We start from the raw sequence: 27834 nt of genomic DNA on the forward strand, positions 1-27834 counted from the left end.
ACTGTGATGTTTAACGCAAAGTTGCTATGGAAACCCTTGCATTTAGAAACTAAAAAGAAGTAGCTGTTTCCCTAAAGGCTTTGGCGATGAAGAAAGTTCCAAATCTGCAAAAACACAAAGTATGTTTTGACACTGTTAGAAACTACAGTCACATTGCTACTTATACCGTTTACATTCTACTTATGCACAGCAAAGTTTCAAAGTGTCCTAACAGGTGATATTAATTAGGCCTAAAAGTGTTTTGTCCCTTGGCGCCCTAAAACATACTAAAGTGGGTATGTCATGTAATCCATGTACATCCAGCTAATTTAAGAATACTTACCAGGAGAGAGACATCAAATTTTTCCAAGTGTACCATAAAAAGAAGACTTTAAGAGAGCAAGCAGAGAGAGTTCACCACAAGATCAGCCCATACCAGAGGTTGATCTTATAGAAGATCAACCTATACCTATACCATATGAAAAGAGGAATGTCTGCTGAAAAAATGTAACAACTGCAATCCAGTGTTTTTGTTTAAAGCCTCAATTTAAAGCAGAGTCTTAGCTTTGGTTGTGTTGTGGTTATTATATTTGATATTATATTATATTATCCATCCATCCATTCGCTTATCCTTTTTCAGGGTCGCGGGGGGCGCTGGAGCTTATCCCAGCTGTCATAGGGCGAGAGGCGGGGTACACCCTGGACAGGTTGCCAGTCTGTCGCAGGGCCAACACACAGGGACAGACAACCATTCGCACTCACATTCACTCGCACATTCAAACCTAGTGACAATTTGGATTATCCAATCAACCTATCCCCACAAGCTGCATGTCTTTGGACGGTGGGAGGAAGCCAGAGTACCCGGAGGGAACCCACGCAAACACGGGGAGAACATGCAAACTCCACACAGAAAGACCCCGGCCTGATGTTGGAATTGAACTCAGGACCTTCTTGCTGTGCGGCAACAGTGCTAACCACCGTGCCACCATGATAAATACATTTTTATATTATATTATATTATATTATATTATATTATATTATATTATATTATATAATATAAATCTATTGCAGAGATGAACATAAAAAATGAACCAAAACTAGCTATATTGTAATCTAAGGTTATCTTGAAGTTTAGGCATTGACAGAAAAAAATAGTTGCCATTTATAAGAATCCCAGTGTTAAAGGAAGCAGGCTTCTTGTGTCCGATGTTCATATTGAACTGAACCAAGGTTGAACATATCTAAATCTGCTCCTGTAAGCCAAAACTGCTCCTAATAGTATAATATTAATGATTATCTGCTTTTGTTCTGAGACAACATCTATATGTCACACAAAAATTTTAAATTTTTTCTAATAGTTCATTTCAATTTGGTGCCAGTTGTCTCCTACACAGCATACGTTAATAATGTTGTTGGTAATTAATATTTTTATAAGTAGTAGTTGACATGTTATATAATTAAATGTTATACATAACTGTAAATTAATGTGTTACATAAAAATTTCTCTATATTAAAAATAAAAGCTGTTCTTAAAAATGGAGCATAATTTTTCATTTTCACATCCTCTTTTCCTTATTGGTTGTTTTCTTCATTGTTTGCTTCCTCTTCTTTGTAAAGCAATTATTTTAAATGTCTAATGGAATAACTCTATGGATAACATGACATCATTATCTGTGTTGTTTGTGAGATTTGACTCCTTTTGTAAGTGGTTGTATATTAATATTATTTTAAAAATGAATTAAATAGTTCACTGTCTTCACCATATTGGCAAATTCATGCTTTAAAAACTTTCAAGCATGGATGTAATTACTGTGCGAAAACCATTTTGGCACTGGTATCAAATAAAGACATTAATTTTAAAATGAAAAAAACTGTTGGGACAATTACTTAAAAATGCTCTTTTACTGACAAAGTCTTCCCCCTCGGCTCTGTTACAGCAGATACAATGACAACAGTTATCACATACAAACATCAGACACTTTGTCTTTGATAGCAGGGCATGTTCATCATGCTTCAGTGTCCATTTCACATGGCACAGATGGCAAAAGTATGTGGTGAGTTTTCCTTGTAAAGCCAAAAAGAGCGTCTTACTCATGACTTCCAACTGAACCCCGTCAGATGCGACATGCATTCAAGGCAACAGAGTCACATTATACTTTCAAGATTTGAGGAACCAGTGGTATAACCAGACTCTACATGAGCTATACTGAGGCCAGTCACTGCAAATTAAACTAAAATTCACCTTTACTTTCACTCTTGTAACCTCAGAGTAAGCTCGGTAACGACTGTGGCTACAGCTCTTGCTCAAATCTAAACGTCCGCTTGCATTCTGACCTCTGACAGCTAATGACAGTATATCTGAGCTATCTACAATGTTGAGATTATTCACGAGTGGCTCTACTACACAAATATCACAGCTCATTTCTATGCTGATATTCTGGGGCCAAAACAAAGGAAATCTGTCCTCAGAGTCCTTTGGCTCCTCAAAGGAGTTCATTGTACAAGAGATCACGTTAGCATCATGTTAGAACGTCTCTGTTAACGGGCAAACACTACAGCCTGACTTCAACTTCATCCTTTAGTGTTAATTCATGATAGAAACATAGATTTTACCAGCTTTATGTTACATACTGAATATAAACACCCTTGCATTTTGTTTTCTTTGTGTTCTCTTTTACTTAATCTATGGATTTTTACAAGGAGGCCGTAATCACATTTCTCTAAACTGTAAATACATGACTGTGATTTGTAAAGTCACACTTCCACATGATATTCTTGCCATACAACTTTGTTTTGTGTGGTTAAACTGTTAAATGTGAAGCTGATTTATTACTAGGGTTTAGCTTCTTCCTGTTAAATGAGAAACCAGGTGGTCAGACATATGTAAGAAATTTATAAAGACTACAGAGTCTACCATTCCTACCATTCATTCAGCAATCAGAACTGTAAACAGTATTCAATATTCAAGTATTTATTTTAATAAAAACAGTCCTGAAGTAAAGCGTTCTCCTTGAAACACATTCCCTTCGTAGGTCCTCGTAGCATTAGCGATCCTTGCTAGTAGCCCCATCGCTAGCTAAATGTCAAAGTTGGAATCTGTGTGTTGATTGTGCTAGATAATAACATGAAACCTTTTAACCACATTATTGTTATAATTCTTTGATTGTCTCTAAGTGTAAACCAAGCATCTTTGCTCATGTGGTCCGATTAGGTGACAAAAGTGCTCGGCTAGCTCAGTAGAAGCAAAAATCAGACACACTTCTGGATCATTTGTGTATACAAATGATTAGGAATGAACACAATTTCTTTTAAATAATACAGTACGTGTGATTCAAGCGCTGGGTGTCTTTGGCAATCTCGCAATTCTGATAGTCCATTATCAAATACAGCCCATGATCTGCATGTCCCCAGCAGTGTCTGTTGTCTAGTGTCTAGTTTGTGTTGTTTTCTTCACCCCATTACTGCCACTACAGGTTTGTGAAGTGCGATGGAGAATGAAGAATTCACAAAATACTTAAATAATACTAATTAAGCAGTAGGGGTTTGTTTTATAGAGAAACTACAAGGTGATTAACTTTTTTTCTCCTGCAATTACGATCTTACAAAAATTTGGCATTTGTGAATCACTGCAGAATTTTAGGTAACAGTATTTATATGTGACACAGTGTTTTTAACTCACCCCACACTGCGTGGCTGTGCTGGGCATGTCCAAAATGAAAATTAGCTGAACCAGTAGTGGTTGTTCAAGGACTGAGGTGCCCTGATTTGTACATATTTAGCTGCAGTTTTTAATCAAGGAGCTAAAACGGACACATTCTTTTTAACCTTCTTCAGCAATTTACTCATTAGTTTTTTCTTTTTTCTTTTTTTTTTTACTTTTACTTAAAATGTGTCTGATGGGAATCTTTAACATACGATAAAAAAATTGAACAATCAGACAATGTATGAAAAACAAGTCATTCCTAAAACTGTACCAAAGGTTCCACAAATGTCAGTGTTTGAGGTTTCTGTAGCAGCACTGCACATTACAGGACTTCTATGCTCCTTCAGACCTTGGTGGCCTTGGTGACTAAGGGCAGCAGAGCAAATAGATTTCCCTGCTGTTGAAGGTCTCGTCTCCAACCCCTATTCAGGATGCACAAGTGTTACTAAGGAAGACACTGTATCACCGCAGGCTCCAAGGGATCTTCAACCAGACCTTCTTTCAAGCAAAAACGAAGTACCCGCAGGCTAATCTCAGTCACAACACTTCCTGTACACTTCCTGTTCAGCGGTCCTCAAGTCTGACATGTTGTGACTTTTGGTACAAGTCCTGTAAGTTCAATTGTGCAAGGCCAGTTCAGGTATCAGGCAGATCAGAATTAACTGAACTGCCTAGTTCTCAGCTGTGAGAGAGAGCGAGGCCAAGAGTCTGAGCACCCTCTAGAAAGGCCAGTGTAAATCCTCCAACTCCCCTGATTGACCCATGTTCACGTCCGTCTCCAGCAAGCTCATGATGACCGCCATGGCAGCCTCGTCGCTGCTGAAGCTGCTCAGGCCTGGCACCACCATGCTGTCCAGGTCCAGCTGGGCGGGCTCGCCTGAGTGAAACACGAGCAAAACAAAAAATGAGATCTGAGAAAAAAATAACACCTTTAACAGTGTCCGGTAAGCGGAAAAGAACAGAGTGACGTCAAGTCAAGCAGCCGGAGCCTGAGCTTCAGCAGTGATGGGCTGGAAATGTTCCTACAGTACAACTGTTGTGGGAAACAATATTTGCTGTCTGGACTGGTTTACGCTGCTGTTGTCTTTAAAAATGAAAAAAACAACAACAACAATCTAGCACATGGCTCTGTGTCCAGCTTTTATTTATTTTATGTACTTTTATGTGCCAAAGCATCTCTAAGCAACGCTAACATAATTTAATAAGTGATGTAAGTAACATAATGCATAGCTTTAAAATAATAATAATGAATAATATGTTACTCTTTTTGAATAATGACCAAAAATCTCATCAATAATTTTAGTTTGCTCATTTTTGCTAATTAAAATGCTCATTTTAAAGTAGCATTTTACCATTAGCTTGTGGGAGCTGCTAGGTTAGCTGGTTTCAGTTAGCTTCTTTTGCTTTGGCAAAGTTACAGAAGACACTGGCTTCAGCTTCACTGCTTTAGCATCCTTTTTTATTCTAAGGAAAGACAGAGGCAAAATCATTGGGAAGTGAAGTGATGAAGCTTCAGTTCAGAAACTGTTACATTTTTTAAATGTGTCACTCACTGACTTTACCTCAGTTTTGTGCATGTGTATACAGTATATTCTGCTTTTATGAAGTTTATCCATAAACTGCTGTTGTATTGCCTAAATTTGGATTGCTTGCTTACATCTTTTCTTGGCCTGCAGCTGTGAAATCACGAGTGGGATGCACACCATAAACAGCCGAGGTATTTACTAATACAAAATATAAAGTGGTGCTCAGTTACTCTCGTCCTTCACTGCAGACTGCAGTACAGGAAAAAGAAAAGACAGAAACTGTTAACAGAGTGTATTTGTGATGGTCTTGCTGGCAGTACCTGCGCTTTCAGAAGTTGAGCTGCTCGTCCCTGCTGCCGTCCTTGAGTCAGACTGGGACTGGGACTGTGATGAACTGCCTGCTGCGTCCTCCCTGCAGGATGCCTGCAACAAGCCATTATACATTAAAACAGCGTGCAGGACCCTGCGCTTCACCTTTCTCCACTGAAGTGTGTAATTAAACTCAGGAAAACAAGCTGCTTTCCTCTTTCTCACACACATCTCCTCCTACATTTGAAGCGTTTCTTGTCTACGGGGATGATGATACACCTTGTGAGGATGCTGTGGTGGAAGTACAGTTCAGAGCTTTGCATTATATAAAGTAATGGCATACTGACAAATCTTGATACTTTAGATAATTATAAAAGTGTTATTGTGAATTCAATCACAATATCGGACCTCCCCATGTCACCATCCAGCCATCTATTCATCCATTTTACAAACTGCTTATTGAATTTAGGCCCACTTTAGGCCACTAAGTGGCCAAGCATGCAGGTTTATTTACTCTGAGAGAAATGCTGAAGTTGCCAGAGGAAGCACAGCGAGTACGTCCAAACTCCATACTCAAAGGCCTTAGCCAACCACGAGGTTCAAACCAGGAACCTTCCTGCTGTAAGGTGGCCCCCATTAAAATGGCATGTTTATCCAAATTTCCATAAAATGATCAACCAGAATGAGAAATACTCCTAATGTTTCACCGGAAAACGAATCGCACCATTCCTCCAAATCCAAACAGTAAAGATTCAGGATTTCAAAAAAAAAGTGCCAGAAGTTCAAAAAAGGGCAAAAACTATAAACTAAAGGATGAAATATTATGAATAAATTAACCCCCAGCAGCACACCAAGCAAACTGATTCCAGTTGGTGCTTCATGGTTACTGTTAGTAACAGTGGGGAAGTTGCCTGTCCTATTATTTAGGTCACTCACACTCCTGCTGGTTTGTGGGGACACCAGTGGACATTTCTCCTGGGCTGGGCCAAACGGACTCGAAGCTCCGCTTGATGGAGATGAGTTCACCCTGTCAAAAAAATTATAAAACATTGGGTCTTGATGCATGCTCAATCATCCAGGTAAGTAAAACACTGGATTTATCACAAACGGGGTTTCAGTGTTATTCTGGATGTTTTTGTACCAAATGTTCAGATTTATTGGAGCATCTATCAGAAAATATGACGCCTTTCTACGAAGAAAAGCAACATGATTTTAAATTCATCGAGCCTTGACAAACAGAGAGTTGACAGACTGTACCTGTAGGAGTCGATGAGCTCATTTGCGATTTGGGTCCCTATGCTGCCAGCGTAGATCATTGTGCCGGTGCCACTGGAGAAGCCGGGAATTACTGGTATTTGCTTTATGTCGTCTTTTAAGGCAGGAGGACAAAAAAAAGCTCAGACAAAAAAGACACATGACAGCACGGTGAATACACGGCTCTGTGTGCATCTCTTACCCTGGAGTGCCTTTGAGCTGCCTGCCTCCTCCTCATCTTTTGTGTGACCGGGCCCCCTGTTGGTGCAATGGAGTATTTTAACTGCTTCATCCAGAACAGAGTTGTATTAAAAGCTTTACTACGGCAGCACGGTGCATATGAAAGAGCAACAATAAAGTTGAAACGACAGCAATTGGTACTTACGAAATAACCCTATTTAAAGACACGATAAACTCAACTTCTTTGGTCCATGGATTTGTGAAACTAAACCACTGACTTTGGAGGGAAACGTAGGAGCCGTATTTTGTTTTAAACTTGTAGCACTGTGTCTCAATCTTCTCTTTGCTTCGAAGCACTGCCAAGAGATTTGACACATGTCATCACAAAGCAAAGTGAAAAAAGTCACTACAAGCGCTTTCCTTTTCTTTTCCTTCTGACCTGAAGACAAACTGAGCTACAGTTATTTTAGCATAGATTCAGTTTGGCATCAGTTGTGGCTTTGCTAATTACCTTGCCTGTGCTTTCCTGCAAGGTGCTGCAGGTCATCTTGGTGAAAGTACTCATAGCAGGATGTGCCGAGAACTTCCTGCGGCAAATAACCAATGACGGTTGTGGCTCTGAGGGAAAAAAAGAGAGGAAAAAGATGGAGTTTAGTGATTCTGGTCTTGCTTCTTTCACTGCCTCTCAGGATTGTGCCAATTAAAAATAGTAGAGGGAAATGGAACCAAAGCAAATACAGAATAGATAACACTTCACAAAAAGGGACACGAAAATTTGCTTAGTCACCTGCAAACAAACAAAGAACGAATCAGGAGCAATCTGATCGCTAACAAAGTTGTTCGTTAGGACTAGAGCTTATAGATTGCTCTATTTAATTATTAGCTACTGTATTTTGCAGTCTAGTGGTATCAGCAATATCCGATAAATTAACATTTTAAAAAGGAGAAATAGGAAAAAAAACAACCTTCAGCTATGATATGAATGTTGGCATTACACAGTTTGTCCACCAGAGGGCACTGTGCCACTTCCCTGTTGCCAAGATGTGTTTCAAATACTACAAATCCAGCGATCAACTGATCGGATCAGAGCTGGACAGAGTGTGGATGAATGTTAGGGGAATGTTATGTTTCGTACATCTGGGCGGAAAAAAAAAAGCAACCTATTAAATTCCTCAATCACCTATAACCAATATAGGCACTGGTCTTAAAAATCCTTTATTGGACAGGCTGTAGTTAATACTTTCCTAATAGCTCCAGATCCAAACCCTGCACAAAACCCCTCCACTAACTATTTATTCATTAGCATGTTCCTCTTTCTGTGCTGCCAAAAAGAGTCATGATTCATAGTTACTGTGGAGGATCTACTGTAACAGCACACAACTTAAACATTACTCAAAAATTACCAACTACTTTTGTATTCCAGGGTAACAATGCAGTTACGCGATGATTGTCTTTACAATTATTGCCTTGTTGAGACTGTAATCATCATATTTAGATACTCATATTCAGTTCACCTGTGCCTAAAATTTAGAGCAAGTAAAAGTAAATTAGAAGATAATAGAAAGAAAAGATACGGTTAGACGGAGGTCAACAAAGCATCAGAATAGAAAAATTAAGCAATATGCCTCGAAAATGGACAACAAAACAAATGAAAAACAGAGTAGAGAAACGAGCGTCTGTGTTAGCGTCACAACTGGAAGAAATGGGCTGAATGACATGTGATTACATCCAGAAAAGCTTAAAAAAATAACTGCAGAAAACTGGGTTACAGTGACGACAGAGACGGGGTGATAGTGGATGAGTGGATGAAGTGGATGTTCAGTGATGAATCACAAATCCACATTAGTGAAGGAGATGATGCTGGAACCTCTGTGTGGTGCTGTTTGTTGGCGATACAGTCCATTTTATCTTACCACAGAGCAAAGACTGTTAAATCCTTTTTTCAGGAAAAACTTAGGGGGCCAATAACCGTCCTGCAAAGCTGATCTGTCACCCACTATCTGAGAAAAGACTAACTGTGATTCTGGTCATGACTTTTCCTTTGCTTCATGTCTAAAAAATGCTATTAATAATGTCATTTAATGTATGTTTCATGAAACCAAAATATTCAGCCATTAAACACAAATGGGTTTATGTCATATTTGTGGATGGTTTATTTGCTACATTGCAAATAAATCTGACTGAAATTGATTGGAATTTTGGATAATATGTAATAAATAAATGGTTACATTTTGATCAGGAAGGCTAATGAAGAAACAGGGAGATTAGCTTCCAGACAGTTATGAACTAATTCATACTTGACACGCCACTGAAATAGCATATGTTCATTTCATTCAAAAACAGTCGCTTTAAGCTCCTTTAAGTACGATTAGGATCCTACGATAATACAGAGAAAACCTCAACAGTCACACAACCCCATATGAGCAAAAACTTGGTGACAGCAGGAAGGAAAAACTCCCTTTTAAGAGGAAGAAACCTCCAGCAGAATCAGGCTCAGGGAGGGGCAGCCATCTGGTTGGGGGTGAGAGGAGGTAGGAAGACAGATCAAAGACACACTGTGGAAGAGAGCCAAGCCAGAGTGATTAATAATAGTAATTAGTAATAACTAATGATTAGATGGTGTATAAACATATACAGTAAAAAGAAGAAGCAGTCAGTGCCTCACAGGCACAGCAGTCTAGGCCTATTGTAACATAACTAAGCAAGGGTCACCTGATCCAGCCTGAACTATAGTTTTAAGTCTAATCTTGAAAGGAGAGACAGTGTCTGTCTTCTGAATCCAAACTAGGAGCTGGTGTCACAGAAGAGAGGCCTGACAGCTGAAAGCTAGGGTACTTTTAAATACTCTAGTAAGTATTCAAGTAAGCCAGCAGTCAGTCAAGGCTCTGCCAGGGTGATATGGTACTTTGAAGTAGATGTTGGCTTGTTTTATAGTAAGTATTCATTAAGGCATTCCTGATTCGTTCTTCGGCAACTAAGAAAGTTTTCACCTCCCTTATCATAAAGTGTTAGCATAGTATAAATAAGCCTCTCATGTAACATTCATCAGTCACACACATGGGTAATTCATTTAATAAAGTGATTCACTATACTTGTGTTGTGAAATTACTTCCCAAAAAATGAGAAGAGATTTTCACGTGATGCCCTCAAGATGCTCAGGTCTTTCTGAGAAACAACGGCAGACACAGAAATGATTATCTCCACTGACAGTCCGACCGACAAATCTCACACTGCTGCGCTCAGAGGCCTCCACACCACGCAACGCCTCTGCCATTCTTTTCTCAGCAGAACTGCGTGCGCACAACAAATCCATGACTCACGGCGGAAAGATACATGGTGCACATGAATGTAGTTAGAAAGGGGAAACTCACTGTTGATCTACAAAAGTGAACTTGCCGTCAATCGCACAGCGAGTGACGAACTCAGTGGGCTTGACGTTGATGTCTTTGGAAGGCTGATGGGACGCGTGAGAGTAGAGGCGGCACATGGTCACCAGGCACGTCAGGGTCGAGCTTTCCTTGTCGGCGTCGGCCTCCAGCGAGTCCAGCTGGCTGCTCGGCCAGCTCCGCATGTACCCGGTGCAGTGCAGTGTGCAGAATCTGTAAGTGTCTGCAGGTAGAAAACAAGTCGTGTGTATGATATAATATCCTTTCTAGTATTGTTAGATTGTGTTTTGGGTGAACTGTGTATATTTAGTGGCACAGAACATAAAATCAGACCTGGTTTCAACAGTCCAGCTTATTTTTCAGGCAACATGAGGAAGCAGCTACTCCTTCAAACGTCACTCCATGTTAGATAAAAACAACATGCTTTAATTCACAGCTGCCGTTACAGCTTACCTGAAGACAAAAATCTACAGGTATTGTTTAAGTTTCAACACGTGGGTTCATATTTGTTTAAGCTTTTTACAGAAAACCAGAAACTGGGTTGGCCAGTTCCTCTGGTTTCAGACAGTAAGCCTGTCAAAGAGAGGTTTGACTTCTGAATTTCTCATGTGGATTCTTTTAAACAAGAAAAAGCAAACATGAGAACAGTGCTTAACAGTGTAACTCACAGTCATGTGAACAAGAAATCCTCCCGTCTCCTTTTCATATCAAAGGTTTTATGTATCAGGATATGATTTTAAAAAATCACCAGATCTCAACCCAACTTAAATGCTGTGGCTGTGCATAAACAAATGCCTGCAAACTTCAGTAAACTAAAGTAATGTTAGAAACAAGAGTGCGCCAGAATTCCTCCACAACAATGTGAGACGTGGATGAAGTCACACAGAAAACCATTGGCTGCTAAAAGTGCTTCTACAAGCTGCTGAATCACAGAGTGTGTTTCCTTTTCCACACACTGCTTCGGCAACCAATAAAGAGCGAATGGGCTTTTTTGCATTATGTGCTGATATATAAAACCACAAAAGTTAAAGAGGGTGTGCTTTCCTCTTCACATGACTGCCTGTGTTTCAGTAATATTGGTACATAAACCAAATCCATGTCACTCAGGAATAAGATACAGCACATCAGAGTTGTATACACTTAAAATAAAGCAGGAGTGAAAGTGAGCCCTGCCTCTCACCTTATGACAGCTGTGATGTGCTTCAGGATCTTCATGATAGTAAATCAGATTGTCAGTTAAGAAAATAGATTGATGGATAAATAATGCTACTAAATAACATTAAAATATTCCTAATTATTTTAGAATGTAAGTGGGAAAATCATACTGAAGCCTACAATGTACTGTAGACTGTAACGCAGCGGTCCCCAACCTTTTTTGCACCACAGACCGATTTATGTCCAAAAATATTTTCACAGACCGGCCTTTAAGGTGTCGCAGATATATACAGATATATACAACAAAACAAAAGAGGCCGGAGGACCGCTGCTGTAACGGACTGTAAGGCAGTTGCTTGGTTTTTCCACTGAGTGGTACCAAAGCTTCATTTTCTGCTGCACAGTTAGCAGAGTTTGACCAGCTACTAATTTGGTGATTACACAATGGCTAGCAGTGACCTACTTACTGTGCAAAACAACATGTTTTAAATTGTGGCATCTAAGACTAGAAAAAAAAAGTCTTTATGCAGTCATGTTTGTTTCTTTATTTAAGTCACTGTTGATGTGAAAACATACAAGTATCTAGAGAATTAGTAGCTTAATAAGCAGCTCCATAGAACAAGAGAAAATGTGAAGAGAAAAGCCACTCTCATCCACTCTCCACCAAATTTTAATAAGATAATTTCTTTACTTCCCCAACATGCAAACTAGACAGGGCAAAAACACTAAGTTCACTCCATGTGCTTGATTTCCTGCAGCTGCCTAAATTTTGGCCTCATTGCTTACAGACATATTTATATGTATATATATATATATATATATATATATATATATATATATATATATATATATATATATATATATATATATATATATATAAACATATCATATATTTTAATTCATTTTATTTTAATATATAATGTTTTTGGTAGGCATCTTCAGACCTCTTCCTCATCTCTTTAGCTCTGCAGGACCAGGACTGAACCTGAGCGTTTATACAAAGTGGAACAGTTTCAGTCTATTCAATAAATAACTCACTCGGGCTGTTTCTCGCAGCTGAATCACCTTAAGCGCTCTCATCAGAGCAGCACAAGATAAACAAGACACTCCAAAGTAGCTCTGTCTGAAGCTATGAATAGAGCCAGTGTGTGTGTGTGTGTGTCTTCACTGAATCTAAATTCGATAAGCAACAATATTAGACTGGTGCAGTTGCTTGAGCCTTCATGTTTCACCAGCATATTCACAGCACGTCGATTATTAATTGATACTTCATATCTACACGTCGTGCCACCTCCAGACTGAACCCACCTTTCTTTTTTGAAGCTGTAGGCAGCGAGTGTTTGTCCTCGTGTTTCTCTGTCAGTCGACTGTGCTTCATGCGGCAGAAGAAGGATCGCCGAGCTCCGGTGGTTAAGTGGGTCGCTCTGACAGGAGCATCCACCTGGACCTGAACCCCAGCTGCACACAGAAGGACCACATTCGTGACTGGGACACGTAGTGCTTATTCTGTTTTTCTAAACATCATCTCATACAGACTACTGTGCAAAACACTCAAGCCACCACTCATTCCTTTACATTTTCCTAAGAAAATAAATAGCAATTAACTGAAATGTGGAAACTTGCATGAAAATAAAGCATATAAGGCAAAAACAAAGGTTGTTCAGTTCCAACAAGCCTGAAAGTCAATATTTGACATGGCCACCTTTATTCTTCAACACAGCATGAACTCTCTTTTGAAGTCAACCGTCTTTAGTCTTCATGAGCACTTCTCCAGGCTTCTTGATGTTCAAAGCTCTCCTTTAGATGTTGGCTTCCTTTTGTTCCTTTTTCTCTTAGGTTGATCCCATACTGCTTCCATAAAGTCCAGGTTCAGGGGAAGGCAATCCATGACTGATAGCATTTTTGGGCTGTGACCCAGGGTTTTGAGTTTATTTTGTATTTTAGTTTTTCTTATGTTAGATTGCATTAATGTTAAGTTCTTGTGTTGTTATTATTAGTCAGGATTTAGTTGAGTTTCAGTCTAGTTTATGTTATCATCCATGTCTCCTTGTTTATGAGTCTTTTTCTGTTTGTCATGTGTTATCATCTCGTCTGTGTAGGTTCCCCTTGTGTGTCTCTCTCTCGCTCCCTCTCTCTGTATTTTGTGTCAAGCTTGCGTGTCCCAGTTCATGTCTCTCCATGTTTCCATGTTTCTTTGAAAGTCTTGTTTCCATGTTCAGTGTGTTAAGTTTTGCTTCCCCTGTGGCATCATGATTATTTGTGTCAGCTGTGTGTATTTAAGTCCTCTGTCTCCCTCTGTTCATTGCTGGTGTGTCTGTTTTCCCTCCTCTGATTCCAGGTACCTCATGATTCTGTTCAGCTTACGTCATGTTTACTAGTTACTAATAAACATGACGTAAGCTGAGTTACTCCCATACTCCTGCTCAGAATCATGTTCATGTCTCGTTTGTCATAGTTTCCACAGCCTAGCTTTTCCCAGTTTAGGTTTTAATTTAAATTTTGGCCCTGCTCATTTTTGCCTTGTTTTGTAATCATGTTTTTTGGCCAAATAAACATTTTTTGTTAAGATTCAGTACCGTCTCCTTCCATGTCTGCACTTGGGACCACGTCACAAACACACCGGCTGCCCCGCTGTTTCAGTTTTATTGTATGTTTTTCTGTTCAGGTATGCTTTTACTGCACTGACGCCTTTACCATGCTAAACAAAATATAGCAAATTTTAGAAACTGAACCAATCAGATTTTCCTAATCAGACAAAAATCTGGCCTATTCTGGTTTTTTTTTTATGATTCTTGTCTATATTCATAATTTGATCAGTTATGTCAAGATCTTGTGATCACTTTCTTTATGACATGACAATTAGATACTGTTCATCTGCTGTAGATAGTTTTTTTTGGGCTGGCACTCCTTTATATTGCTTCATATTGTCCACTTGTTTAGTTTTTCTCAGTTTTCTTTTAAGGCACACTGCACACCATGACAGGATATGTGAAATTATGTCAGAGACGCCTAATAATAGCTCTTGGTTGGTGCAAACATACTATTTGATGACTGTTAAATTGTGTTATCATTGCTATTTTTCATAAATTCAAAAAAAACCAACTGAATTTGTGGTTTTTCCTACCCTGTTACTGGCATCAGGGTGCTAGTAACAAAGTGGCTAAAAATACAATTTCCAACTTGACTGATAAGTTGTCTGCATACACACTGTCACTCTGTGTACACCTCACCTAAGCACACTGAGTTCCTTGTTTTGCTTCAACTCAATTTTATTTATATAGTGCAGAATCATAAGAAAAGTCACCTCACTGTGTTTTATATTGTAAGATTAAGACCCTACAAAACTCTAGGTGAGACTCAAACAATGAAGCAACCCCCTATGAACAATCACTTGGTGACAGTGGGAGGAAAAACTCCCTTTTAACTGGAAGAAACCTCCGGCAGAAGCAGGTTTAGGGAACAGCAGCCATGTGCTGCAATCAGTTATAATTGAAGGGAAAACAAAAAAAAGAAACAGAGGAGAAAAGAGACCCAGTGCAAAGGGAGAAAGAAGACAAAAATATAATAACATGCTGCAGTATTGTATAAACAGTGGACACTGAAAAGAGGCGAGTGGTGAAGAAGTGCACAGTGCCTATGGGAGCATTTCCAAGGGATGGTTCAGGGTCACCTGACCCAGCTCAAACTATCAGCTTTAGCAAAAAAGAGAGGAACTGTTGCTCAAGACCATGTTGAAAAGAAATCACAAGAAAGACTGTCTCCTTGGAAGAAATAAGGAAATGAGGTGTGGCTCAAGACATTTGCACAATACTGGAGCTCCGGTGGACTTACTTGCTGCATCAAGAAGACGCTGACGAGGGTACATCTCTGACGAAGACAGCTGTTCCTTCACTTTGTTGATGTCTTTGTGGTGGATGAAATCAAACAAGCTCTGCCCAGTCAGTTCCAACTGTGAATACAAATGTTGTACATCTATTTACTCAGCTTTTTAATGTTTAGTAAATTCAATTTCATTTAATTTTTTACAAAGCACTAAGTCACAACTACAGCGCCTCAAGGCACTTTAGTTGCACTAAGGTAAAGGCCCTACGATAATACAGAAAAAAAAACAAAAATCAGACAAGTTCCTTTGAGCAAGCACTTGGCAACAGTGGGAAAGAAAAACTCCCTTTTAACAGGAAGAAACCTCCAGTTGAACCAGGATCAGGGCGGGGCAGCCATCTGCTGTGACCACTTAGAGGTGATTGGAAAAGAAGAGCGAAATATAAAGTTTTAGTCTTAAATGCACTTTTTTCCACTGCTCTGTATGGTCTAAGTAAGGGCTGATATCATTGGTACACAGCCTTGGCTGTGAGCACAGAATCCCCACCCAACTGCTATTCTAATGTTTTTGTTTGGAAGTGACAGCCAACCATTATACACTGTATATTAGCAGCTAAATCATGCTGTGCCTTTTTTTCACTTTCAGTGATGTTATCTCCTTGTACATAATCCACTGCCATGCAGACATGGACTCGTTTCTTAGAAGCTTTTCTTTGCTATCCCTCCTAATCACCATTCCTCTCTGCTTGCACACAGTGAGTCTTAAAGTTGAAACTGTAGAGCAAAGCATGCACTACAGAGATACTTTCAAAAATGTATCAAAGCTTAGAGATTAATAGCTGTGCAGAAACATCAGGGCATTGCCTTGATTATTAACTTTTACTTGCAGTGCTGAGTCTTCATCAGAGCATCAATAAAATGCTTCATACTGAACAACAATTTATGTGAACACTGAGTTGTAAAGATTTAGTTCAGCCACAAAGGACTGTGGATAGTGTGGAACATTTACAAATGAATTTATTCTAAAAATAATAATAATAATAATAAAAATATAAAACTTCTACTCTGAGCGTCCAAAAGGTTAAAAAAAAAGTTTTCATATTGTTTCCTTGATTTAACAAAAGCCAAGAGGTTGGTTACTAACACTTACTGCAAACAGGAAGCAACATTAGCCTTTATCTGGTGATGAATGCAGATCCACTTCAATCCACTTTTGTTCTGTTTTTGGGCTCCACCATCCCCTGAGGGAAATGTCTGGCTCTTCATCTTCTAAATGTTACTATACCTGTCATTTGATGCTGGGCAACTGCACAACTAAAAACTACATCTTTTTAAATTTACGGTCATTTAATGACCTGTTTTTAAAAAGCAATTCCTGACAGTACATGTGAATATAAATGGTCACCATGAAGGTGTTGTCATATACAACTAACTGCATTGGCAATAGCCAACACTGACTGTACTGACAACTAAAGAGTGAAATATTAATATTCTATCAATAATATAATATTGATAGATTAATATTGATATTAGTGTAAAATTGTTACGGCTCCAGACTCTCTTCACTTGCCTCACATATTCAGTGTAGATTATATACCAGAGGCCGTTCCTGATTCAAGGAATTTATGTTTCCAAATCATCGATCCTTAATGTTAGGAAAATAACTACTGTGGAGCCACAACAATCACGTAGTGAAAATCTAATATCATAATAGCCTTGGTTATAACGCAGGTAACTTTGGAGATAACATCAGTCCATGAAAACAATGAAACATTGCATTCTATATAAACCTTTTGTCAGCCTCTTTTTTCAGTGATATATGTATATATATATATATATATATATACATATATCACTGCGTGCTGGGTGGTTTTTTTTTTAAACACCCAGCACGCCCCTGCGGGCGGTTTCTCCTTCAAGCTCGGGTCCTCTACCAGAGGCCTGGGAGCCTGAGGGTCCTGCGCAGTATCTTAGCTGTTCCCAGGACTGCGCTCTTCTGGACAGAGATCTCCGATGTTATTCCCGGGATCTGCTGGAGCCACTCGCCTAGCTTGGGAGTCACCGCACCTAGTGCTCCGATTACCACGGGGACCACTGTTACCTTCACCCTCCACATCCTCTCGAGCTCTTCTCTGAGCCCTTGGTATTTCTCCAGCTTCTCGTGTTCCTTCTTCCTGATATTGCTATCATTCGGAACCGCTACATCGATCACTACGGCCGCCTTCTTCTGTTTGTCTACCACCACTATGTCCGGTTGGTTAGCCACCACCATATATATAATATAGGACCTAATTATTTATATATATATATATATATATACAGTGGGGCAAAAAAGTATTTAGTCAGCCACCGATTGTGCAAGTTCCCCCACTTAAAATGATGACAGAGGTCAGTAATTTGCACCAGAGGTACACTTCAACTGTGAGAGACAGAATGTGAAAAAAAAATCCATGAATTCACATGGTAGGATTTGTAAAGAATTTATTCGTAAATTAGGGTGGAAAATAAGTATTTGGTCACCTCAAACAAGGAAAATCTCTGGCTCTCACAGACCTGTAACGTCTTCTGTAAGAAGCTTTTCTGTCCCCCACTCGTTACCTGTATGAATGGCACCTGTTTGAACTCATCATCTGTATAAAAGACACCTGTCCACAGCCTCAAACAGTCAGACTCCAAACTCCGCCATGGCCAAGACCAAAGAGCTTTCGAAGGACACCAGGAAAAGTATTGTAGACCTGCACCAGACTGGGAAGAGTGAATCTACAATAGGCAAGCAGCTTGGTGTGAAAAAATCAACTGTGGGAGCAATCATCAGAAAATGGAAGACATACAAGACCACTGATAATCTCCCTCGATCTGGGGCTCCACGCAAGATCTCATCCCGTGGGGTCAAAATGATCATGAGAACGGTGAGCAAAGATCCCAGAACCACACGGGGGGACCTGGTGAATGACCTGCAGAGAGCTGGGACCAAAGTAACAAAGGTCACCATCAGTAACACACTACAACGGCAGGGAATCAAATCCCGCAGTGCCAGACGTGTTCCGCTGCTGAAGCCAGTGCATGTCCAGGCCCGTCTGAAGTTTGCCAGAGAGCACATGGATGATACAGCAGAGGATTGGGAGAATGTCATGTGGTCAGATGAAACCAAAGTAGAACTTTTTGGTATAAACTCAACTCGTCGTGTTTGGACGAAGAAGAATACTGAGTTGCATCCCAAGAACACCATACCTACTGTGAAGCATGGGGGTGGAAACATCATGCTATGGGGCTGTTTTTCTGCCAAGGGGACAGGACGACTGATCCGTGTTAAGGACAGAATGAATGGGGCCATGTATCGTGAGATTTTGAGCCAAAACCTCCTTCCATCAGTGAGAACTTTGAAGATGAAACGAGGCTGGGTCTTCCAACATGACAATGATCCAAAACACACCGCCCGGGCAACAAAGGAGTGGCTCCGTAAGAAGCATTTGAAAGTCCTGGAGTGGCCTAGCCAGTCTCCAGACCTCAACCCCATAGAAAATCTGTGGCGGGAGTTGAAAGTCCGTGTTGCTCGGCGACAGCCCCAAAACATCACTGCTCTCGAGAAGATCTGCATGGAGGAATGGGCCAAAATACCAGCTACTGTGTGTGCAAACCTGGTAAAGACCTATAGTAAACGTTTGACCTCTGTTATTGCCAACAAAGGTTATGTTACAAAGTATTGAGTTGTATTTTTGTTATTGACCAAATACTTATTTTCCACCCTGATTTACGAATAAATTCTTTACAAATCCTACCATGTGGATTCATGGATTTTTTTTTCACATTTTGTCTTTCACAGTTGAAGTGTACCTCTGGTGCAAATTACTGACCTCTGTCATCATTTTAGGTGGGGGAACTTGCACAATCGGTGGCTGACTAAATACTTTTTTGCCCCACTGTATATGTATATATATATATATATATATATATATATATATATATATATATATATAATTAGGTCCTATATATATAATATAGGACCTAGCTATTTTACAAATTTAGTGAGGTACTTTGTTCAGTTTTACCGATCTGTACTTTTACATCTTCATTTTGCTAACATTCAGAAAAAGAGAGAGCTGCAACCAGTAAATGAATATTGCAAGTCGTGTGGTGGGAGGGTAACACACCCGGCTAAAGTTGAGGATCTTGGAGACGGATTCGGAGATGAACAGGATTTTCGCCCGGTCACAACTTACGACTAAAAGGAAACCATCGGCAGCCTGGCAGATACACAGAAAGACGTGTTAATAAAAGCATAAAAGCGTGAATGAAACAGACGTACGAGGACATACCCTCAGCAGAAGGTGTCTGAGGTCATCGTGAGGCAGGATGGAAGGCTTGCAGGTGGTTTCTGAAAAGGCGCTGCCCATCCCAGCTGAAAGCAGGGGAGCTTTTAGAGTGACAAAAATCAACATCACTGACCACTTAAATCACCACGTGGGTTAAGAAGTACCTTTGAGGGCTTTCAAGTGCTGCACAGCCTTCCGCAGCACAGTGAGTTTGTCGAGCTTTCGAGCCATGGGCTGACAGGCAGGGATCATGGCAGCCAGCTCATCAATCAGATTGTTCATTTTGTCTCTCCGCCGCTTCTCAATTTGACGGTGAGGCTCCCTGTAGGCACATTCAGCCATCAGACAGTCTGTATCTTAGAACTTGAAAGGGGAATGCATAGCTACATTACTACCTGCTGTGTCTTTTCTGGGGGGAAAAATAATTACCTGGAAATTGTAATGGAGCTATTTTAAGACTGTCTAAGTCATTAGGGTTTTAAATAGCTGACATCTTAAACTAAATGAGACCAAGGAAAGCTACATGAGACTTTTTTTAAAGCCACAGACGGCGCAGTCGTTTGATATAAAAATAGAATCACCTGAAGCATTTCATTTTGACTTGCTGATCCTCCCCTTCAGATCTGCAAATGAAAGCATCAAAAATCAAATTCTTTTTTCAGCACGGTCTAACTCAATGCAGATACAGCGGACAACTCAACGTACCTGCTGAGGTCATCGTCCATTTGGATGTCAAGGCTTTGCCTGTGAGATCGGTTGGACAAACGGTGCGTCATTTAGTTTGTGTACATTGTACCATATAATTTTAGCTACAGGCATAAACAAGAGTGAAATGTCTCAGAGTTTGTTTTTTCTTCTTAGACAACATAACACTGCTCTTACTGTACATGCGCATCTGACCTCTCCTCCACATCTCCCTTTCGTTTCCTTGGCAGCTCGACAGCTGGCAGCAAGGAGCCTGCTTGGCTTGGCCCTTCATCCTCTGGAGCAGGATCTGATACATGAAAACAATCACCACAGTGATGTGAGAAGCTACAAATGAACACAGTACAACAACCTTGATCTTTCTAATAACGCTTGCTCTGTTTACACTATGAATGAAATAATGGAGGCTGGGGTTTCTGATTTTAATGAGTTGACTTTATATCAAATGAAAATACCATTAAAGATCTTAAAAAACACGTTGAGATTATTCTGACAGTCAAAAATCATCACCCAGGTATCTGGTATATCAGTGGTATGTGACTAAAAGGAGGAGACTTTATTTAGTAGGCTAAAGACTTTTTTCATCTACATGTATGAGTGAATAAATAATGCTTAATTTGAGTTTTGAAGGTTAACAAACTCAACTGTTTTACTGTGTTTTGCTGTTTACAAATTATATTTTTGAACATACACAAATTGTTTGTCTTTTTGAAAACGAGCACCATCAGAATGACTCATATAATTTTTTCTGCATTAACAGGCGGAAAGTATTTTTGAAGGCTGAAATCTCAGCCAGGAATGCTCACTTTAAAGGCTGACCCAAAAACAATTTTATAGCTGGACAGCTCATTTATTTTTCCCATTTTGCCCTGTTTTCTTGCCAATTTTCATACACACATTCTGTTTCTAGGCAAACTGGCTAAAGGTTGCCGTTACATGGCGCCAAACCCCCATGCTATGCACTCCTGCAGTTTGTGAATTTCAGAGGCACGTGAGAGTAAATAGGGTTTGGCCCATTGTATTCACTAATGCTTATATAATACTGTAACACTGACCTACTTCTTACTCGGGGATCCCATTCTATAAAGTATGACATCTATTTGTGAGGAAAAATGTTTTGATAAAGTGACAGACACGTATCTAGGTGAAGAAAAGCAAATAGCACAATACTCAAACTGAACAAAAAACCCATTTTATGTTTGAATCTTTAAAGTACAATAATATATATTGTAAATAAAAGTTTATTTTTAACAGAAAACCCAGAGGTTGTCACAGTGACCCTTTTCTCACGTACATGTGTCCCACTAACAAGCACAGCAAGCTTTCACTATCAACAAAAACTCTTACTATGAGATCAGGGCCCGACTGAACTTTAATGATATTGACATCATTTTCTTTAATCCCTCCAGAGGAGTTTAGTGGGTCATCACTGACGCAAAAGTGAAATGTGGGAGTGACACTTGCAGGCTCTCACTTCCACCCACCATGGCTTTTCACTGCTAGTTGCTGCACCACACACTTTTTTTCCCCGTTTCTTTGTTAGTCAAGAAATGTGTTCTCCTGCCACCTGCACCAGCACTGCCAAGTCATATTTAAAGCAATGCCCCTTGCTTTTATCGGTGCAAAGTGCACATCTAGACGGTCAACACTGAGTCACGCCCAAGCTGAGAGCACCAGTCGTGACTAGAGTACTGATGAGAGGCCAAGCCAGCCTGCAGGGTAGCAGATGACATACCATATTACAGAAACGCAGGAACACAGGCCACCACCTGTGGTGGAAATGCACAGGAGTGTAACTCAGTATGAAACAGAGTCAGCATGTTATGACCTACATGTACTTCTCCACCTTTAAGTGTACCACTTGAATCACTTCAAGGTATTTGGAGGTGGGGATGTTTTGGGGTCTTTTGTGAGCTCACAGTTTCTTTTTGTGGGTGTGATTTATGTTTGAGTTCTTTGTTATTATTTTTGTATGCTCTGGCTCTACACCACCCACACACCAAAGGATCACTTTTTCTCAAAGTCTTCATTTGGGTCTTACCTGCGGTTGAGGGAAAAAGTTTGTATATGGCCTGATTTAGTTTGTTGATACCCTAAAAAAACTATAATACACCACTTAAAGTAGCACAGTTACTCTAATTTAATACATTATAAACCAACACGTAGCCATTTTCTTGATAAGCTAAAAACGATGACTCTCCCACATAAGACAAATAAACAAAAAATAAATGTAGCCCTAATTGTGTGGACAGCAGGGGCTTGCAGATAACTAGCTACTGGAAGGCTTTTAAGTTGTGATGACACCATTACCTAAACATACTGACACCAAACACTAACTGGGATTTTGCACTTAAGCTCAGAATATGCGGCTTTCAACAACACAATTATAGATATGATACAAATTATCTTACCAACTAGTAATGACAGGTTTTCCATACCATGCTGGCACAAAAACATAGAGGTGCTTTCAGAAAATGTCCACAAGTGTGACGTACAGGGGCTGTCACACCAGAGGTCAAAAACATCACACAAGAGGACGTGATATCTTTAAAACAAATAAATCAAACACGTTTGAACACTTTTTATTCCTTTTTGGCCACTTTCAAATTCAGCAGTTCCTGAAATTAAAATATTTGCTGCTATGTGTGTGTGTGTGTGTGTGTGTGTGGGGGGGGTGGGGTGGGGGGGGGGGCGGGTAAATTGCTAATGTTATGTCATTAGAATAAGGATCTAAGCGTGACGAGTTTGGAACTTTAATCTTTTTAGAGTGTAGAAAATATGAATGGGAGAGGCAGGACAAAAAGGTACACACAGAAAATGAACAGAGATCCACACAGAAGGGAGGCAATCCTAACAGGACAGCCAAAGGAAAACAAAATTTACTTAAAAATATCACTTCTCGCATATCTTGATCAATTTAGTTTCATACCAAGTGACTGAATGACTGCCTGTTATTAAGAACAAAGAAAGGAACTGTTGTTGCTTTGGTTACCTTAAAATATTTGACACTATTTGAACTTGTAAATAGTTGATGACATTTCATTCACAATAGACTGATTCCATTCAAATTTGAACTTGACATTTCACAAATTTAATGAGAATTACCACAAAGACACAGCTACTAAAAGGGAAACAAAATAACTACAAAGAAATGTAAAATAAGTAGAAAGAAACACAAGTTAAGTAGAGATAGACACTAAACAACTACACAATGACACAGGACTTCAAAATGATTAATTTAATTACAAAGAGTTAATTACAAAGAGATATACAATGAGAAGGAACAAGCAGAAATAACTATAAAGAGTAACCAAATGACTGCTAAGAGACACAACACTACGACAAGAAACAAAAGACACAGAATAACTCCAGTTAAACGTTAACTACAAAGAGTACTAAAATACACAAAACTAATAAAAAGAGGTAGAAAAACACAACAAAAATACATGCAGTGAGACTTAAAATGACCAGAAAGACACAAAAAACATGGAAAATGATGACAAGTGGGGAAAAAAGCACCACCTTCTATCTCAGCTGAATACTGAAGGTTAACTTCAGTATTTTCAACCAGCAGCAGGACATGAATGTATCAGTCGTGGTCTTTTGAACCTGTAAAGAAGGGTGTGTTCTGTGGCTCAATGCCTCGTAATTTTTCCATTGCTATAAACTATCTGGTTTACACAACAAAGAGCAAGGTGATTGGTTTAAATTGGTTATTAGGCACTCATTTATTACACTGCACAGATAAATACGACCTTTTGTGTATCTTTACACAATTTTACTCATTTGAGAAATTAAACCCATTTGATTTAATAGTGCCCCAGTTGTTTTTTAGTTAACCCTGTTAAAACCATGTTTAGATGTTATACAGTTCAGTACACAATAACCACCCATTACATTCATTTAGATGACAAAAGCTGAAAATGTAGAAGCTTTATTGAATCAGAATTGATAGCAGAGGTGTTTTACTGGACTGCATTTCATTTCATAATGTGCATAATAAAGTAAATGTCACATTATTCCAAGGCTCAGTGTCTCTGCGTACTTCTGGTAACATAACATAATAGCAGGGTTGTAGTTTTGGATGGATGCAGAAAGGTCAAGCCCTAAATCCTACAGTTACAGTGCAATATGTTCTGGGTTATTTCTGGTCAACTGACCTACAATTTCCTACAACCGCTAAAACCAGTACATGCTATTGCTAAGGATGTTTTGCAATAAGAGAATATTCTTTTACAAGTGGCACAGGGGCTATTCTGTTACAAAGCATGCGTTTTTTAACCTATACTGAGGTCAATGTACAGTTTACCAAAAAAATGTTCACAACAAAATAATATCTGAGTCTATGATTCTTTAATTGAGGTATTTATAGAGCAAATCACACAGTATTAAAGTATTTTGAACATGTATTTTAAGAACTGCATTTACCCCATTTAAACATACTTACTTAATTAACTGCCTAACAGTAACAATCAGTTTGAAGATGAAATCTTGTATTTAAAAGTTTGGTAACAGTTGTGTGCAGTTAAACATTTTAGGGGCTAGATTGTGTGGGATTAGGGTAGAGAGTTAATGTGATGGTTTCAACATTTACAGTAAATGATTACAGTGCTAACAGCTGTACTTTAAAATACTGACAGGACCATTTGAAATATATGGATTTACAGAGGAAAATTGGGTTATGTATGGCTTAAGAGGGCTTTATATTTTCATGCATGTTGTCATTGTGATAGCCTTTTAGCACAGAGCTAATAGTTTTACTACCATGAAATAAGTTTATCCACACTATTTACATGGTGATGTTACATTTGCAACCCAAATGGCTGTACTTAAGATTAGCTTTTGTAAAACAACAAAGGGCCAAATGCATATTCATGAGCACGAAAGACAAAAGGAGGGCAAGGCAGCTTTGAAGGAAAATGCTTTAGAAAATACCCAACTGGAAATTCTGGGTGCTAAAGTTTCATTGTTGAAAAGTGAAAATTTTAGTTTTCACATATACATAATGCACCTTACTCACAGTGGCTAGTTTGAGAGAAAATAACAAGTGAACACAGGTGTTACTAATCCATTTAACCAGGGCTTTGACCCAAACAGAATATCACTAATGTCATTAGTAACACCTGTGTTACCTACTGTTCCTGTCAAAATATCATACTGGGGAAAAGCGATACATTCACAGACCTGCCATTTAATCTAAACAAGAGGCTACTTTTTGTTCGTTTTCAGGAGTTGTACTTTTAATGTGGTATTTGACAATAGCTTTCATATTCTCGTCATAATTTTAGATTGTATTTTGAATTAAATAACGTAAGGGGTTTACATCAAGTGTCTTTGCACATTTTATATAAACTGTATGATTTCTTTTCAATACCTAGATTTGAACTAATCTTCCATGAATGTAGCTAGCACTGAAACATATTTTTCAGACGTATTTACGCCCTGTAATGATTTACTCCTGTGCATTGTACTGTGTTTACCAGAATGTTAGCACTTAGACCACCGTGGTTCAACTTTTTTAAAAAAGTTCCGGTGATGGTTTAACCCCTTTGTGTTTTAATATCCCGCCGTTAGTCTGCATTATTTGAACTGAAGGGTTTGGTAGCTGACATTCCTCTGTGCTTCTTGGTACGGCTCGGAAACGGCAGGGAGCGATTGCTTCCCTCTGCTGCACACCGAAGGCAGAGCTGCTCTACTGCTCTACTGACCCAGTTTCTGAAAGAAGCTGAACGAGAAAGAATGTTGGGGGGGGCAAATCTCGAGGAACCACGTGACAATATAAGCTCCTCGAGGCCAGTTTGGTGAAGGTTAGGCAAATATTAATATCAGCACCAGGCTTAGAGAAGACGCCGGGTTTTCGCAAAGGAACCGCTTGTTAGCAAAGTGTAAAAGTATTTCTGGGCTTTTGGGATGAAGTCGTCGTCATGGTTACAGTGACGTGTTTTTATCGTGAGTGTGAAGTTCGCCGACAAAACTCCCCCCTCCGCTCGCGTCCCCCTCCCTGGAAACGAGCACCACATAGTACGGGAATGAATGGAGAGGGTGTCACGCGCGTTGCCAGCCGACGCGTTCGGTTTTAGGAGGCAGGTGCCAGCTGCTCGAGACACCGGTGCGACGCACTGTAGCGGCTGGTCCAGCAAGGCTACTGCGACTGCTGCCACTCGGTTAAGTGTTATCGTTACTGCCGCTGTGAGGTCGTCTGCTCTCAATGTCCTCAATGTCTCTGTAAAGTTCTTTTTTAAGTAACCTTCACTCAATATAACCTAACTTGCCGTTAAAGAAAAAACACGTCAAGGGACGAAAGAAGTTCAGAACTAATTCGTGGAAGAAGGCATACCACTAGTGCTTAATTTATTTTTTCAGCTAATTGAAGGAGAAAAGTAGTTGCCCCAAAGAATATATTAAAAAGAAGCAAAGCTAAGCTACCCACAATAACCACAACGTCGTCAAGCCGGAGCCCCTACCTGCTGGCCTCTCCGCCGTCCCGTCAGAGCCCCCAGCCGACATGCCTACGGACTGCAGCCGGTGTGCCCGGTGAAGGCTTCGCAGCGCCGCGGCGCATGAGGAGCCACCAGCTGTAGTAGTAGCAGAAGGAGAGGAGGGAGGTTAGGAGAGCCGGGGTGTCGTATAATTGACTTCATTTTTCCCTCTCACCCGACTCCTCCTCCCCCCTATCTGTTTTTTTTACAAGGGGGGGGGGAGTAGAAACGTGAGGGATGGGTGAGAGTGGAACACCCAGGTCCTTTAGGAAACAAGGGAAGAGTTCACACTTGTCTCGTCCTTAATCGCCTGCTCGCTTCATTCACAGCCGTGTTCACTCGACGGTGTTATAAGCTGCTGAGTCCATTCATATCAGCGCGACTAGAAGTCATGAATCAGTCGGAATGGAGAAAAAAATCTGTCAAAAATAACCTATTCGCTGCGTGACGATAACATTCGTAGGAAATCGGTTATTTGAATGTACTGCTGTTTTGAAAACGCACTTAAAAATGTCAGCTTTTACTGTAAAGGGGTTTATCTTCGTTTTAAACCGTTGTTTTGGCATTTGGATGCTGGGAATAATAGTGGCACAGACTTGAATTTCCATTGGCACACCTTGGATATGTTAAAAGTCTGTCAGGAAGTGGATGGTCTGCCAGGAAACGTGGGATGACGCCGTGACGGCGCTAATAAACGAGCTCTCATTCATACAGCCGGCCTTGGCTTGACAGGACCGGTGAGGGATTGGTTTACCCGATGCAGCGCACGTTTTGGTGACCTGAAAAAGTACCAAGTGCGCGTCACCGATCTGACTTTGCTACTCTCTCGCGTTCCTCCAAACAGAGCTGCCACGCGACAGATGTCTCACTCTGAACTTATTTCCTGGAACCAACACGATCGCTTTCATGGGCTAACATTGAAGGAGTATATGGGATTAAACCAAGGTGGTCCTGCTAGACTGAGATTTTGAAAACTACAAAGTCGTTTCCTCTTTCATCAGAAGAAACCGAAAACCGTTATGT

At 39.9% G+C, this 27834-nt stretch overlaps 1 protein-coding gene across 3 annotated transcripts; it reads right to left on the reverse strand.

The window, feature by feature from the left end:
- Positions 1-1879: 1879 nt before the first annotated feature.
- Positions 1880-27001, reverse strand: LOC146649167 (basic helix-loop-helix ARNT-like protein 2). Of its 3 annotated transcripts, none has more exons than XM_085386573.1 (17): positions 26797-27001; positions 20528-20621; positions 20333-20371; positions 20209-20250; positions 19792-19949; positions 19631-19713; positions 19466-19558; positions 15324-15441; positions 12801-12950; positions 10323-10560; positions 7463-7569; positions 7157-7307; positions 6974-7029; positions 6775-6886; positions 6454-6544; positions 5529-5631; positions 1880-4559 (listed from the first exon to the last, which is right to left on the reverse strand). In XM_085386573.1, exons 1-17 carry the CDS (start codon positions 26837-26839, stop codon positions 4402-4404), a joined length of 1836 nt encoding a protein of 611 aa, XP_085242699.1. In that variant the 5' UTR covers positions 26840-27001; the 3' UTR covers positions 1880-4401. The 3 variants fall into 3 exon arrangements, with proteins under 3 accessions (XP_085242699.1, XP_085242698.1, XP_085242697.1); XM_085386572.1 differs by having other exon boundaries at positions 20333-20380; positions 20510-20621; XM_085386571.1 differs by having other exon boundaries at positions 20510-20621; positions 26797-26865.
- Between the last annotated feature and the right edge of the window lie 833 nt (positions 27002-27834).

Source organism: Rhamphochromis longiceps, linkage group LG17 (assembly GCF_057381845.1).
Source record: "Rhamphochromis longiceps isolate RC_006_pf linkage group LG17, R_longiceps_female_GT1.1, whole genome shotgun sequence".
NCBI lineage: Eukaryota > Metazoa > Chordata > Actinopteri > Cichliformes > Cichlidae > Rhamphochromis > Rhamphochromis longiceps.